This window comes from Podarcis liolepis, assembly GCF_965112155.1.
Source record: "Podarcis liolepis genome assembly, chromosome: 12".
NCBI lineage: Eukaryota > Metazoa > Chordata > Lepidosauria > Squamata > Lacertidae > Podarcis > Podarcis liolepis.
Window position 1 is genome coordinate 7,253,079 of NC_139563.1, and position 14,072 is coordinate 7,267,150.

Genomic DNA, 14,072 nt, shown 5'->3' on the forward strand with positions numbered 1-14,072 from the left:
CTCAGAGTGTAATTTGAGCTGTACAGGAAGTACAGGAGGTGGAGTTTGTCTCTCTGCTGTTGGAGTTTGAAGAGTGCAGACGTGTTTCTCTGTAATGCTGCAAAGACAGAAATAAAGGCATGTAAATACATTTCTGTCTATCTCTTTCCCCTGCCTGGGGGGCGGGAGAGTGGTGTGTTCTTCTCACGTTTGAGGAGGATCGCCGATCGTGACCTAGCCTGGATCCTGCCGGAGAATGCAGACAGGGAGGTCAACCGGGATTCAAGCCAGGTGCCTGGAGAGTGGCCAGTTTCTCCTGATAAGGCTTGATTTCCTAACAATTATTAGTCTCTCCAGGGATGGGAGACTCCCCTGCCTGTAACCCAGGACGGCTGAGCCCAGTCAGTGGGTCTGTCTCAGCATAAGGCAGCATCCTACATCACGACGCCTGTCCGTTCTAGTTTCACACAGGGCGCCCCATGCGCCAAAGCCTGCGAAGGGCGGCCTGGCGGAAATGTGGCGCCTCAAGGGGCAGTGGTCTCCCTCCTCACCTGGATGTTCTTCTCGCAGTCCGTCTGGTGGTGCAGCAGCAGCTCGCTCTCCAGCAGGAACCGCTTGCCACACTTGTCGCAGATCTGCATGCGGCTGTGGGTGACATTCATGTGTTTCTCCAGGTACCAGCGGTTGTTGAAAACCCGGGGGCACTTCTTGCAGGGGTAGTGCTGTTTCTCCTCCAGCTTCACCTTCTGGCCCACCCCATCCGGCTCCTTCTTCCTCTTCCTGCCTCTCTGGTCCTCCCCTTCCTCCTCCGCTTCCTCCACCTCCTCGTCTTCCATCGCCACGGCAAGCGCCTCCTGGGACCTGGTGGACGCAGCGGCCTGGACGGCCTTGGAGGGCCTGCTGGCCTTGTGGGGCAGCTCGGACCTCTCCCTCTTGATGTCCGCCACCTCCTCGCCGTCTTCCTCCTCCTCCTCGTCCTCCTCCTCGGTGGTCTCCTCCAGCTCTTCCTCCTCGCTGTGCTCCTCCTCTTCCTCCTCCTCCCCCACCTCGCCGTCATCCTCTTCCTCCTCTCCTTCCCCGTTCTCTTCCTCTTCGCCATCCTCGTCCGCGCCACGTCCTTCCCCTTCGGGCCGCCCAATCACCGCAGCGATGCCGGCCGTCTGGTCAGCGGCCGGAGACTTCCCCTCCGTCCCTTTCGAGACGTTGAGGGTTTGATTGTTGAGGTTGACTTCCACAATGATCTGCTCTCCCCGGTTGTAAGAGCTTTGGCTGCCCAGGGCCACATCGGGCTCTTCGCCCTCCACCTTGCAAACAGGCGGACTGCCATCTTTCTCCTCCTTATAATACTTCTTGCCAGCCACGGCGGGCAGGTTCTGGTTGCCCCCACACGCCGCGCCGTCCTCAACCCGCACCGAGTAGGGGTCGTTCCCTTCCCGAGCATAGATCTTGGGGTGCGGCGCCGGGTCCATCTCCTGCTTGATGTTGCAGTAGTACTGAGATGGGATGCCTTTGCCACAGCTGTCCGGAGGCAGCGCCATATTGCTGGCCATGGCTAAGCCGAGGGACCTGCTGCTGATCAGCTCCTGGCAGGAGGACGCAATGTCGCTCATCTGCAGGACGGCGGCCGCGTTCAGGACGTCCTGCACGTTGCAGGCATTGACCAGGAGCTTGGAGGTGTAGATGAAGTTGAGGATCTGCTGGAGGCCCTGGGAGGTCAAGGCCTCCAGGGAGAGCTCCACCCGCTGCAGCTGCTTGTTCTGGGTGAAGAGGGAGTGGAAGAAGTGGCTGTAGGCGGCGAGGACCCCCTTGTGAGCCGGGAAGACGTTCCTCTGCTGCAGCAGGACGATGTCCACGTCGCACAGATCCGGTTGAAAGAGGCGCTGCTCATTCAGTCTGTCCATCAAACACGTGAAGTGGAGGGCTACATCCTCCACCAAAGAGTATTCGGCGGCCGGGTAGTCAGTTGTCTTTTCGACTATCAGCTGTGGGAAGAAATGAGAGGAAGGTTAAGAAGAGCCAAGTGGTGGTGGGACTCCACCTTCTCCTCCTCCTTGGAACGGATGGAGCCCAAGACAGCTCAGGTGGCTTCCATCCTTACGTCCCCACCAAGATATCTGAAATACAACCAGGAACGGAGCAGGCTTGCTTGTTAGGGCAAACGGACATTTTCTCTCTCTCTCTCTCATTTTTATTAAATTTTCTATTTTACAATATAGACTATTCATTCAGACAACCTTAAAATATCAATGACTTCCCTTCTTCTCTTTCCATGGTTCATTTTGCACAGCATAAATCCCTGCATACTAAACCATTCAGTATTCCATTGTTACTTCCATCAAAACTTATTTACGCTGTTGAATTTATCTTAAGGCTGCCAACAGGTATACAAAATTATTGCCCATATATTCAATAAACATTTTCCAATCTTCTTCAAACGTATGTTCGTCTTGTTCTCTTATTATATAAGTTAGATCCACAAGCTGCACATATTCCACCTTGCTCGTTTTCCATTTTTGGGCTAACGAAACATGGGCCGCCGTAGTGGTGTACAGAAATAACCTTTTTTGACACCTGGGAATTCCCATCTGAATAATCCCCAACAAAAAGGATGTTGGGTGTTTGTTTTTTGAAAGGTGCTTTAAAACATTTTTTTCAATTCATTATAAATTATTTCCCAATACTCTTTTACCCTTTTACAGGTCCACCACATATGGACAAACGTATCCTCAGTCTCATTACATCTCCAGCACTTATCTGATTCAGTCCTATACATCTTAGCAAGTCTGCTCGGAGTTAAATACCATCTGTAAATCATTATCAAGTAGCTCTATGGCAGGCATGGCCAAACTTTGCTCTCCAGATGCTTTGGGACTACAACTCCCATGATCCCTAGCTAACAGGACCAGTGGTCAGGGATGATGGGAATTGAAGTCCCAAAACATCTGGAGGACCAAGTTTGGCCATGCCTGTTCTATGGACATTTCCTCACTAACCCTACCAATCTAGGGTCTAGGTAGCTATTCCCAGGTCTGGAGAAATTGCAGCAGCAGGGAATCACTCCACCAGTTTACGTACCTTCCAACATTGGGCTGTGTACTTGCAGCCAGAGACTACGCCTGCATGGAAACATCCTCTGCTCATCCCTCTTCAATCCCCTCCTGGTTCTGGGGGACAGTGGTGTGGGGATGGGAGGGAAAGCCCCTGGCCCTTATCTTGCCTGGCCTGCCTCTTCCTCCAGCTCTGAAGCTTCCCCTTCCTCTGTTTCTTGCCTCCTGACAGGTACAGGTCCCCACAAAACACTCAGCTCAAAGTGGTGAACACCCTTCTACCCCGTCGACTCCTTTTCATCTTCACAACGACCCTGCGAGGCGGGTGAGGCTGAGATACCGTGACTGGTCAAAGGTCACCCAGGGTGCTTTGTGGAGGTTTGAACCCTGGTCTCCCAAGTCCCAGCCTGACACTGTAGTCCACTATACCACGCTATCAATGGGTACTAGCCACAATGACCACAGCTGTGAACACACCATACATTTGGTGACTGGGAGTGGCCACCAAGACCACATAACACCGGTCTTGAAAGACCTACATTGGCTCCCAGTACGTTTCCGGGCACAATTCGAAGTGTCGGTGCTGACCTTTAAAACCCTAAATGGCCTCGACCCAGTATACCTGAAGGAGCGTCTCCACACCCATTGTTCAGCCCGGACACTGAGGTCTAGCGCTGAGGGCCTTCTGGCTGTTCCCTCCCTGCGAGAAGTGAAGTTACAGGGAACCAGGCAGAGGGCCTTCTCGGTGGTGGCACCCGCCCTGTGGAACACCCTCACACCAGATGTCAAAGAAATAAACAACTATCTGACTTTTAGAAGACATCTGAAGGCAGCCCTGATTAGGGAAGCTTTTAATATTTGATGAATTACTGTATTTATTATTTTGCTGGAAGCAGCCCAGAGTGGCTAAGGAAACCCAGCCAGATGGGTGGGGTATAAATAATAAATTATTATTATTATGTGCTTAAACCACATCACCTCTTGCAGAGAGTCTTGGAAACTGTAGAGAAATTCAGTAAATAAATAAATTGGGGGTCAGCCAAATTAGGTCTGCTGGCTGCAGGGTCCCCACCCCTATCTTATCTTGAACGGACCCAGATTTCCCAGGGGGAAGGCAAGGCGAGAGAGAATCACACCTGAAGTTAGCAAAAAGCAACAGCACACACACAGCCGCACCACTGACCGTCACACAGGGATCCTGTCAGCTATCACTCAGAAGATCCTTGCATACCTTCTCCAAGGTAATTACAGCCCATTAAAAAGAGCGACTCGTTTCCTTCATTAAGAGACCTCATTAGGATGAGTTAAGGCACACACTCCAGTGGGCTTTAAAAATAATAATAAATTATTGCCGGGGGCGAAGCATCACCTCCAAAACTTTAAAGTCACATTGAAGAAGCTCTTGGTTGCAACTTGCAACTGGTAGAGAGCAGCCGTTCCGGGATGAAAAAGTCCTTTGATGCAGAGCCGTAAATCTGCTGAAAAGAAAGATGCTCTCCAGGGTTTCGATTGCAGACAGGTAGGGGGAGGCAGCTGGAGAAAGAGACTGAGGCGTCATCGGTCGCCTGCAGACTGACAGTATTTTGCAAGAGGGATTCAGTCCCCGTCCCCCCCACAAATCCGGGATTGCACAGTTAGGGTAGATTAAAGCGTTCCAGTGCAAAACAACAACTCACTGAACAACAATAAAAAAGGGGGTTTGCAGTTAGGCAAGTAAAGGGACGTGGGTGCCACGGGTGAGGCTGAGAGACGCAGGTGGCGCTGTGGGTTAAACCACAGAACCTAGGGCTTGCCGATCAGAAGGTTGGTGGTTCGAATCCCCACGACGGGGTGAGCACCCATTGCTCGGTCCCTGCTCCTGCCAACCTAGCAGTTTGAAAGCACGAAGTGCAAGTAGATAAATAGGTACCACTCCGGTGGGAAGGTAAACGGCGTTTCTGTGCGCTGCTCTGGTTTGCCAGAAGCGGCTTAGTCATGCTGGCCACATGACCCGGAAGCTGTACACTGGCTCCCTCAGCCAATAAAGCGAGATGAGCGCCGCAACCCCAGAGTCGGCCACGACTGGACCTAATGGTCAGGGGTCCCTTTACCTTTAAGTAAAGGGGAAATGCGATGAACGTGAACAAATGATCAGTGGGAGGCTGTAACACTGCAACAAAAGGATATCAGGACAAATGTTCTTCGTTGCATAACGAGGGAAGGGAAGCTTGGGAGCCTGAGGGCCAAATTCCTTCTGAGGAAGTCTCCTGGGGGCCACGTGCTGCAGGCAAAAGCGGACGGAGCGACGAATGCAAATGTTACCTTTGTATAGTATTCTAATTTCTAAACACACTCAAACACAGACACACACACACACACCCTCTCTATCCAGGAAGGAAGGCAAGAGGTGAGATCAGGCTTCAAGGACGCATTTCAGTCTGCCAAACAGAATCAAGGAAGGTGCAAAGCGAGGCTGGTGTGATCTGTGGCCTGGGAGGAAAGGGTCAGGCAGAGAAGCCTCCCCTCTTGGTTGTTGCCTCCAGAGAACAAGAAAGATAAACGGCTGAAAGTTCATTACAGAAATAAGCCCCAAGCTGCCTTCTGAGCTACTTCGGAACGACAGCAAAATAATCGGCCAAAGCCGAGCGAGTAGGTTTTTGGCATCTCCTCCTTGGCAGCTGCCTTCCTCAAAAAAAAAATCATTGCATAATCCGACCCTGATCTGAGCACGCAGACACACACACACACACACATTCTCCCTCTATTGCCTCTTTGGAGTTTATTCCTCCCTCCTTTCCCCTCCCTCAGTCTGACTTGATTCTGCAGTTGACAGTTTTGCAGCTGAGCTGCGTTGGCACGCGACTAGGGGACGCTTTATTATCTTCTTCTCTTTTTTAATTGCACAATCCACTTGCTTTTTCAATGCTTCGGGGAGAAAGATCCTGAGCTGATCATGACCAGATAGTGTAGAGAGGGAGAAAGAGAGTTATTAAAGCCATCTGGGGGGAACTCGGGTGCCCCTTGCCAGCGCACTATTACAAAAACGAGGCAGATTAAATAGCAAGAGAGGGTCACGGTGACCCACCAGTGTGCAATAGGAGCCTGCAGCCAGGCTGAAACGAAAGACCTTGCTCCTCAGGAGCAAATTCTGGGTGGGCAATTGAATCTGCTGGTCCAGACAGAGTGGGCAAATCCACACTCCATTGGCTGTAATAGCTCATAGAATTGTAGAGTAGGAAGGGACCCTAAGGTGCCATCTAGACCAACCCTTTGCAATGCAGGATTATGCCGTGGTTCCTTACAGGGATTGAACCTGCAAGCTTGGCATTATCAGCACCACGCTCTAACCAAACGAGCTATTCTGGCACAGGGGAAAGGCAATTCTTATGGCTTCGTTTACGTTTCTTCCGTCTCTGCAGCACCCCTCAGAAAACCAGCAAGGGGGAAATATATCAGCTCAAGATTGTAAAAGAAACTAACCTATCCATCGAATGCCACACAGCTAAGGAACGTGCGGCCATCCAGATGCTGCTGGACTCCAGCTCTCATCAGCCCCAGCCAGCATAAAGAATGGTCAGAGATATTGCAAGTTGTGGCCCATCTATATCTATAAGGCCATACGCTCCCCAGCCCTGATCAATGCACACACATCGAACTGCTGTTGTTGCTGGCCTCCATCTATCTCAAGAAGCAATGGAGTGTGCCTCCAGGGGTGAGGTCAAACCTCTGTGTTAGGAGCACTGAAGTGACCTCCCCAGGGCGCAAACCTGGGATGTGTGTGTGGAGGTCCTGGACTGCCCAGGCAACCAGACCCGCCTCTCAGCCTTGCTGATGTTGTCCAAAGGAAAGCAGGGCAAGATGTTGGGCACCAGCCTGGCTGCAGGAGTTGCCAGAAGGAGGCAGACAAGGTGTCATCCAGTGTGGTGTAGTGGTTAATAGCGGTAGACTCGTAATCTGGTGAACCAGGTTCGCTTCCCCGCTCCTCCACATGCAGTTTGTTGATGGGGAGGAAGGGAAATGAGATTGTTAGCCGCTTTGAGACTCCGTAAAGGTAAAGGTAAAGGGACCCCTGACCATTAGGTCCAGTCGTGGCCGACTCTGGGTTTGCGGCGCTCATCTCGCTTTATTGGCCGAGGGAGCCGGCATACAGCTTCTGGGTCATAGAATCATAGAATCATAGAGTTGGAATAGACCACAAGGGCCATCGAGTCCAACCCCCTGCCAAGCAGGAAACACCATCAGAGCACTCCTGACATATGGTTGTCAAGCCTCTGCTTAAAGACCTCCAAAAAAGGAGACTCCACCACACTCCTTGGCAGCAAATTCCACTGTCAAACAGCTCTTACTGTCAGGAAGTTCTTCCTAATGTTTAGGTGGAATCTTCTTTCTTGTAGTTTGGATCCATTGCTCCGTGTCCGCTTCTCTGGAGCAGCAGAAAACAACCTTTCTCCCTCCTCTATGTGACATCCTTTTATATATTTGAACATGGCTATCATATCACCCCTTAACCTCCTCTTCTCCAGGCTAAACATGCCCAGCTCCCTTAGCCGTTTCTCATAAGGCATCGTTTCCAGGCCTTTAGTCATGTGGCCAGCATGACCAAGCCGCTTCTGGCAAACCAGAGCAGCACACAGAAACGCTGTTTATCTTCCCGCTGGAGTGGTACCTATTTATCTACTTGCACTTTCATGTGCTTTCAAACTGCTAGGTTGGCAGGATTGAGACTCCTTAGGGTAGTGATAAAGCGGAATATCAAATCCAAACTCCTCTTCTTTTTCTTCATCCAACTGTCTTAGGAGATCCACTCTGGATTTGTGTAGGGTTTCTTCCCAAGATATCCCACAAGGCAGTGGAGGTTTAGGATGAGAGTTTTCCTTCTCCTTGGTGGGCTCCCTTCCCAGGGGTACGAGCCCCGTCTGCCCCTCAGTTCCCTCTATAGCACATGCAAAAATCGCCTTCTTGATCATTGCACCCACCATTGGTCTTGCTACTCAACCCACCAATCACCTTAAAAAGGTTTCTTTCCCAAGACTCTCGCCAGCTTATATTATTTTTAATTGCTGCTGGCGTTATTTTCTGCATTTATTTTTCAGTCATTTCTGCTCCTGTTAAGCTGCTTTGGGTCCTTCCTTAGTCAGAGGAGGGGGAACGGGCTACTAAAGGGTCTAAATCAGGGGTCTGCAACCCACGGCTCCGGGGCCGCATGTGGCTCTTTTACACCTTTGCCGCGGCTCCGGGGCGGATACTAGCAAGGGGAGGAGGCGCATTGTGCGCCCCGACACTCCCCACTGTGGCGGGCACTGTACTGGCTGTGACGTCGCATGGGGGCAGTGCGTGCGTTAGTCCCGCCCGCCCGCTACATTGTAAGGGGCATGTACGCTGGTCACTGCATTGAAAGGGGGCATGTACGCTGGTCACTGTTTTGAAGGGGAGTGAACACACACACACAAAAAGGTAACTTGTTAATTTAATGTTTATTTCTATGAAGAGGAGTAATTCTGAGGGGTCAAACAAAGAAATAATAAAAAAGTTATTTTTATAATGACTAGTTTTGTGGCTCCCAGGTTTTTTTCTTCGGAAATGGGTCCAAGTGGCTCTTTTTGTCTTAAAGGTTGCAGACCCCTGGTCTAAATAAATAAAAATTAAGAACCCATGTTGCTAAGGTGGGCAGTAGCTCCATGTTGTCCACACTGGCTGGCAGCATCTCTCCAGCATTTCAGGCAGGATTCAATTCAGGGCCTGGGACCTTCTGGCAGTGAAGCAGACCCTCCACCACTAAGCGACGTCCCCCGTAAGATCCCCAGTGTCCCGTGCAAACGAGTCCTTGCAATATCGCGACCCTCATTTTTTGCACCACCCCTGAAAAAAACACGCAGCCTCATGGCATTTTGCTCATGCAAGAGATTCCGCTGCTTTGAGGCACGCTATATATGGCTCCGAGCCTGACGAGGCGAGACGGAAGACCCCATTCCAGGTCTTCGCCTGCGCTGTCTTAGCAAACGCTTCCCCCGAGGGAGTCGAATTAATCATAGCTGATCCAAGCGCTTCCCGGCCGCGCTCTGGGGCACGAGAGCAGCCCGTGACGGAGCTCGTCACAGAAGGAGGAGGAAGCCCCGCTCGGGTGCAAAAATCCTGTTGGTGCCGCCTTGCACCGCTCCCAAGAGACATTCAAGGTCACTCTGGTCCCAGAGACTTCCCTCCCTCCCTCTCTCATTCCCAGAGAAGGCCATTGTCACAGCTGAACAGCTGCCCAGAGTGACAGAAGCACAAACTTGTAAGCTCCCTGCCTGCATATTCACAGCCAGCCATTGCATGGAGGAAGAGGATAAGTAGGTTCTGTAATGCAAAGGGGTCTGCATTACAGAAAGTTCAAAGTACAGTCACACCTCGGGTCACAGACATTTCAGGTTGCGCGTTTTCGGGTTGCGCACCGCGCGAACCCGGAAGCACCGGGACGGGTTACTTCTGGGTTTCGGCTCTCGCGCACGCGCAGAAACGATAAATTGTGCTTTGAGCATGCGCAGAAGTGCCGAATCGCAACCCATGTGTGTGCAGACGAGGTGCTGCGGATTGCGAACGTGCCTCCTGCCTGGAGAAGAGGAAGTTAAGGGGTGATATGATAGCCATGTTCAAATATATAAAAGGATGTCATATAGAGGAGGGAGAAAGGTTGTTTTCTGCTGCTCCAGAGAAGCAGACACAGAGCAATGGATCCAAACTACAAGAAAGAAGATTCCACCTAAACATTAGGAAGAACTTCCTGACAGTGAGAGCTGTTTGACAGTGGAATTTGCTGCCAAGGAGTGTGGTGGAGTCTCCTACTTTGGAGGTCTTTAAGCAGAGGCTTGACAACCATATGTCAGGAGTGCTCTGATGGTGTTTCCTGCTTGGCAGGGGGTTGGACTCGATGGCCCTTGTGGTCTCTTCCAACTCTATGATTCTATGATTCTATGGATCACGTTCACAGCCCAAGCGCCCACTGTACATCCTGGCATCTCCTTTGCAAAGAGGTGCAAAAGCAAGCAGAAGTCAAGCAGACAGTTATTTCAGGGAGAAATCTAGCAACTGGTTCCCAGTACGTTTCCGAGCACGATTCAAAGTGTTGGTGCTGACCTCTGAAGCCCTAAATGGCTTCAGCCCAGTATACCTGAAGGAGCGTCTCCACCCCCATCGTTCAGCCCAGACACTGAGGTCCAGCTCCGAGGGCCTTCTGGCAGTTCCCTCATTGTGAGAAGCGAGGTTACAGGGAACCAGGCAGAGGGTCTTCCTGGCAGTGGCACCCTCTCTGTGGAACCCCCTCCCACCAGATGTCAAGGAGATAAACAACTATACAACTTTTAGAAGATATCTGAAGGCAGCCCTGTTTAAGGAAGTTTTTGATGTTTGATTATGTTTTTATATCTGTTGGGAGCCGCCCAGATTGACTGGGGCAACGCAGTCAAATGGGTGAGGTACAAATAATAAAATTATTATTAACAGCTGGAACCAGTGAAACCGACTGTTCTAATGAAAAACCCACAAAAATATAAATTAGTGGAGGAAATAGCTCAGTGGCAGATTGCGTGGGGAGGGTCCCAGGTTCAAGTCCAGGCGTCTCTATGTAGCTCAGAGAATGCCCACTCTCTGAAACCCAAGTTAAGTGTAGACCAGGTATGGGCAACATCTGGCCCTCCAAGCTGCTGAACTACAACTCCCATCATCCCTGCCCGCTGACTCTGCTCGCTGGGGTGGATGGGAGCTGTAGTTGGACTGCTGCAAAGCGGACACTTGCCGTTCGTACATAGGCTGCCTCCGTGATTTGGAGCCTTGCATGACCAGGTATCCAAATAACGGGGAAAGCCTGCGAGAATATACCAAGCACGCCTTTCGCGGACATACCAATGTAGGTGTGATGGGACGCTCGCAAAGCTGTCTCCTTCCATTCAAATGAAGGGGGTGGATACTGAAGAGAGCTGCAGCTTAACTGCATTGCTCACACTTTCGGGGCAAGTGGGTAGCCTTTGTGCCCAAAGGCTGCCTTCAATCACTTGAGTCTACCCAAACTTTGCAGTCTTCATTTCATAGAATCATAGAATCATAGAATCATAGAGTTGGAAGAGACCACAAGGGCCATCGAGTCCAACCCCCTGCCAAGCAGGAAACATCATCAGAGCACTCCTGACATATGGTTGTCAAGCCTCTGCTTAAAGACCTCCAAAGCAGGAGACTCCACCACACTCCTTGGCAGCAAATTCCACTGTCAAACAGCTCTTACTGTCAGGAAGTTCTTCCTAATGTTTAGCAGAAAACAACCTTTCTCCCTCCTCTATGTGACATCCTTTTATATATTTGAACATGGCTATCATATCATACCCCTTAACCGCCTCTTCTCCAGGCTAAACATGCCCAGCTCCCTTAGCCGTTCCTCATAAGGCATCGTTTCCAGGCCTTTGACCATTTTGGTTGCCCTCCTCTGGACACGTTCCAGTTTGTCAGTGTCCTTCTTGAACTGTGGTGCCCAGAACTGGACACAGTACTCCAGGTGAGGTCTGACCAGAGCAGAATACAGTGGCACTATTACTATTACTATTACTTTGAGGCATTTTGCCATGTTCCCCTTCTCCCCCAGCCATCTCAAGTCAGGAAGATGACGACCAGAGAGGGGCCATTCTCAGGCATGATAGCCACCCCCCTGGGGAACACTCTTCCTGGACACCCACTTACTGGGACACCAGATGAAGGCCTTTTTATCATCTGCCCAGGCTTTTCATCATCATCTAGCATGAGGTCGACTTGGGTTCCTGTTTCAATCTGTCCTGCTGAATTGTAGGGTTGTTTTATCTCAGGCTGCATTTTCTTAGTCTAGGCTTCCTCAACCTCGGGCCTCCCAATGTTTTTGGCCTACAACTCCCATGATCCCTAGCTAGCAGGACCAGTGGTCAGGCATGATGGGAATTGTAGTCTTGAAACATCTGGATGGCCAAGGTTGAGGAAGCCTGCTCCAGATGTTTTGAGACTCCAGTTCCCCTCATCCCTGACCACTAGTCCTGCTAGCTAGGGATCATGGGAGTTGTAGGCCAAAAACATCTGGAGGGCCGAGGTTGAGGAAGCCTGCTTTATCTTTTTTGTTTTGTTTTTTAGCTGATGCTGTACTCTCTTTTGATTGGCACTGCGTTTCTCATTTCTGTCAACTTACTCGTTTATTAACTATATCAGAGTGGGGTACAGCGATCCGAAAACCAAACAGAAAAATCCCATTAAAATCAGTACAGAACAAATCATTAAAATGACTGGCTACTTGAGGGACTTTTAAAAAAACACAAAAAACCCACTTAGGTCTGTCAGCACAAAAACGTTTTTTCCCGAGAGATGCTGGAAAGTCAAAAGTGAGGGTGCCTGCTGTATCTCTGCTGGAAGAGAGTTCCACGGAATGGAACTGGTGACACTAAATGCCTTACTTTTAGCGGAAGACAATAGGGCTTCTGTAACATGGAGAACAACTAACAGTGCTTCTTCAGATGATATCAATGACTGAGCTTGGTCCTTAAGGTACCCTGGACTCAAGTTGTTCATGGCTTTGTACATCTATTCAAGGCTTACAGCAGCTTGTTCGTGTCACGGCAAACGGGTCCATTTCTTGCAAACTGAAAGGTGTGATGCAAAAGCAAAAATAAGCATGGAGAGGTAAAGTTATGGGGTGTCTAGGGGGGAGCAGTGAAAACTGCCCACCATTCCCCAAAATCAACAAGACAGACCTAGCTACAGTGGTACCTCGGGTTAAAAACTTATTTCGTTCCGGAGGTCTGTTCTGAAACTGAAACTGTTCTTAACCTGAAGCACCACTTTAGCTAATGGGGCCTCCTGCTGCTGCCACTGCGCCGCGATTTCTGTCCTCATCCTGAAGCAAAATTCTTAACCTGAAGCACTATTTCTGGATTAGCAGAGTCTGTAACCTGAAGCATCTGTAACCTGAAGCATCTGTAACCTGAAGCATCTGTAACCCGAGGTACCACTGTATTACATATCACCTCTTATTCATAAAGGCAGTCTGGGCTATTTCAGACCATCCACCGTTATACAGTTAACAAGAAAGAAGTCATAGCAACCTGTGGTTGTTGTTGTTGTTTTGGAAGAGAGCTTATCTATGGTAACTGTTCAGGAATTTGTTGCTTTCTTTTACTCGAATAAATTAAGAACATGGGTATTTGAACCATTGCCAGCAAGCAGGCTTTGATCCTCGCTCACGCTGAGCAAACCAGTTATTTGGGGAGATTACTTCTGTAGAGGGACACGGGTGGTGCTGTGGGTTAAACCACAGAGCCTAGGATTTGCTGATCAGAAGGTCAGCGGTTCGAATCCCCGCGACGGGGTGAGCTCCCGTTGCTCGGTCCCTGCTCCTGCCAACCTAGCAGTTTGAAAGCACGTCAAAGTGCAAGTAGATAAATAGGTACCGCTCCGGCAGGAAGGTAAACGGCGTTTCCGTGCGCTGCTGTGGTTCGCCAGAAGCGGCTTAGTCATGCTGGCCACATGACCCGGAAGCTGTACGCCGGCTCCCTCGACCAATAAAGCGAGATGAGCGCCGCAACCCAAGTCATCCGCAACTGGACCTAATGGTCAGGGGTCCCTTTACCTTTACTTCTATAGGAGAAGGTAGTTTTAATTTAACGGGGGGGGGGAGGCTGATGTGCAGTCTGTGTACATGATGCAAATTAAGCAAGTCTGCTTAAAATGTACCAGGTACAGGTAGGTAGCTGTGTTGGTCTGCCATAGTCGAAAGAAAATAAAGAAATTCCTTCCAGTAGCACCTTAGAGACCAACTAAGTTTGTTATTGGTAGGAGCTTTCGTGTGTATGCACACTTCTTCAGATACATGTACCGATTACACATTCTTTTGCCAGGTTCAGAGAAAGACAGAGAACTTTGGAGGGCAGTGAAATCTCTCCCCGCCTCCCCCACAACCCGATTCTTGGAAATCTAGCAATCACACATACACACAAACTTATGAGATTCTTCCAGTCAGTACTCCTGGCAGGCATTCTGGCCAAGAGAACCAGACTCATTTTAAAAAGGCACAAGCTGAGATTCTCA

At 50.1% G+C, this 14,072-nt stretch overlaps 1 protein-coding gene across 1 annotated transcript in view; it reads right to left on the reverse strand.

Annotated features, from left to right (window-relative positions):
* ZBTB47 (zinc finger and BTB domain containing 47) overlaps positions 1-14,072 on the reverse strand; it is a 43,622-nt gene that overhangs the window by 11,382 nt on the left and 18,168 nt on the right. Inside the window, exon 2 of the mRNA XM_083466861.1 lies at positions 531-1,961. Within this exon, the coding sequence (XP_083322987.1) occupies positions 531-1,961 (1,431 nt within the window). The remainder of the gene's footprint in view (positions 1-530; positions 1,962-14,072) is intronic.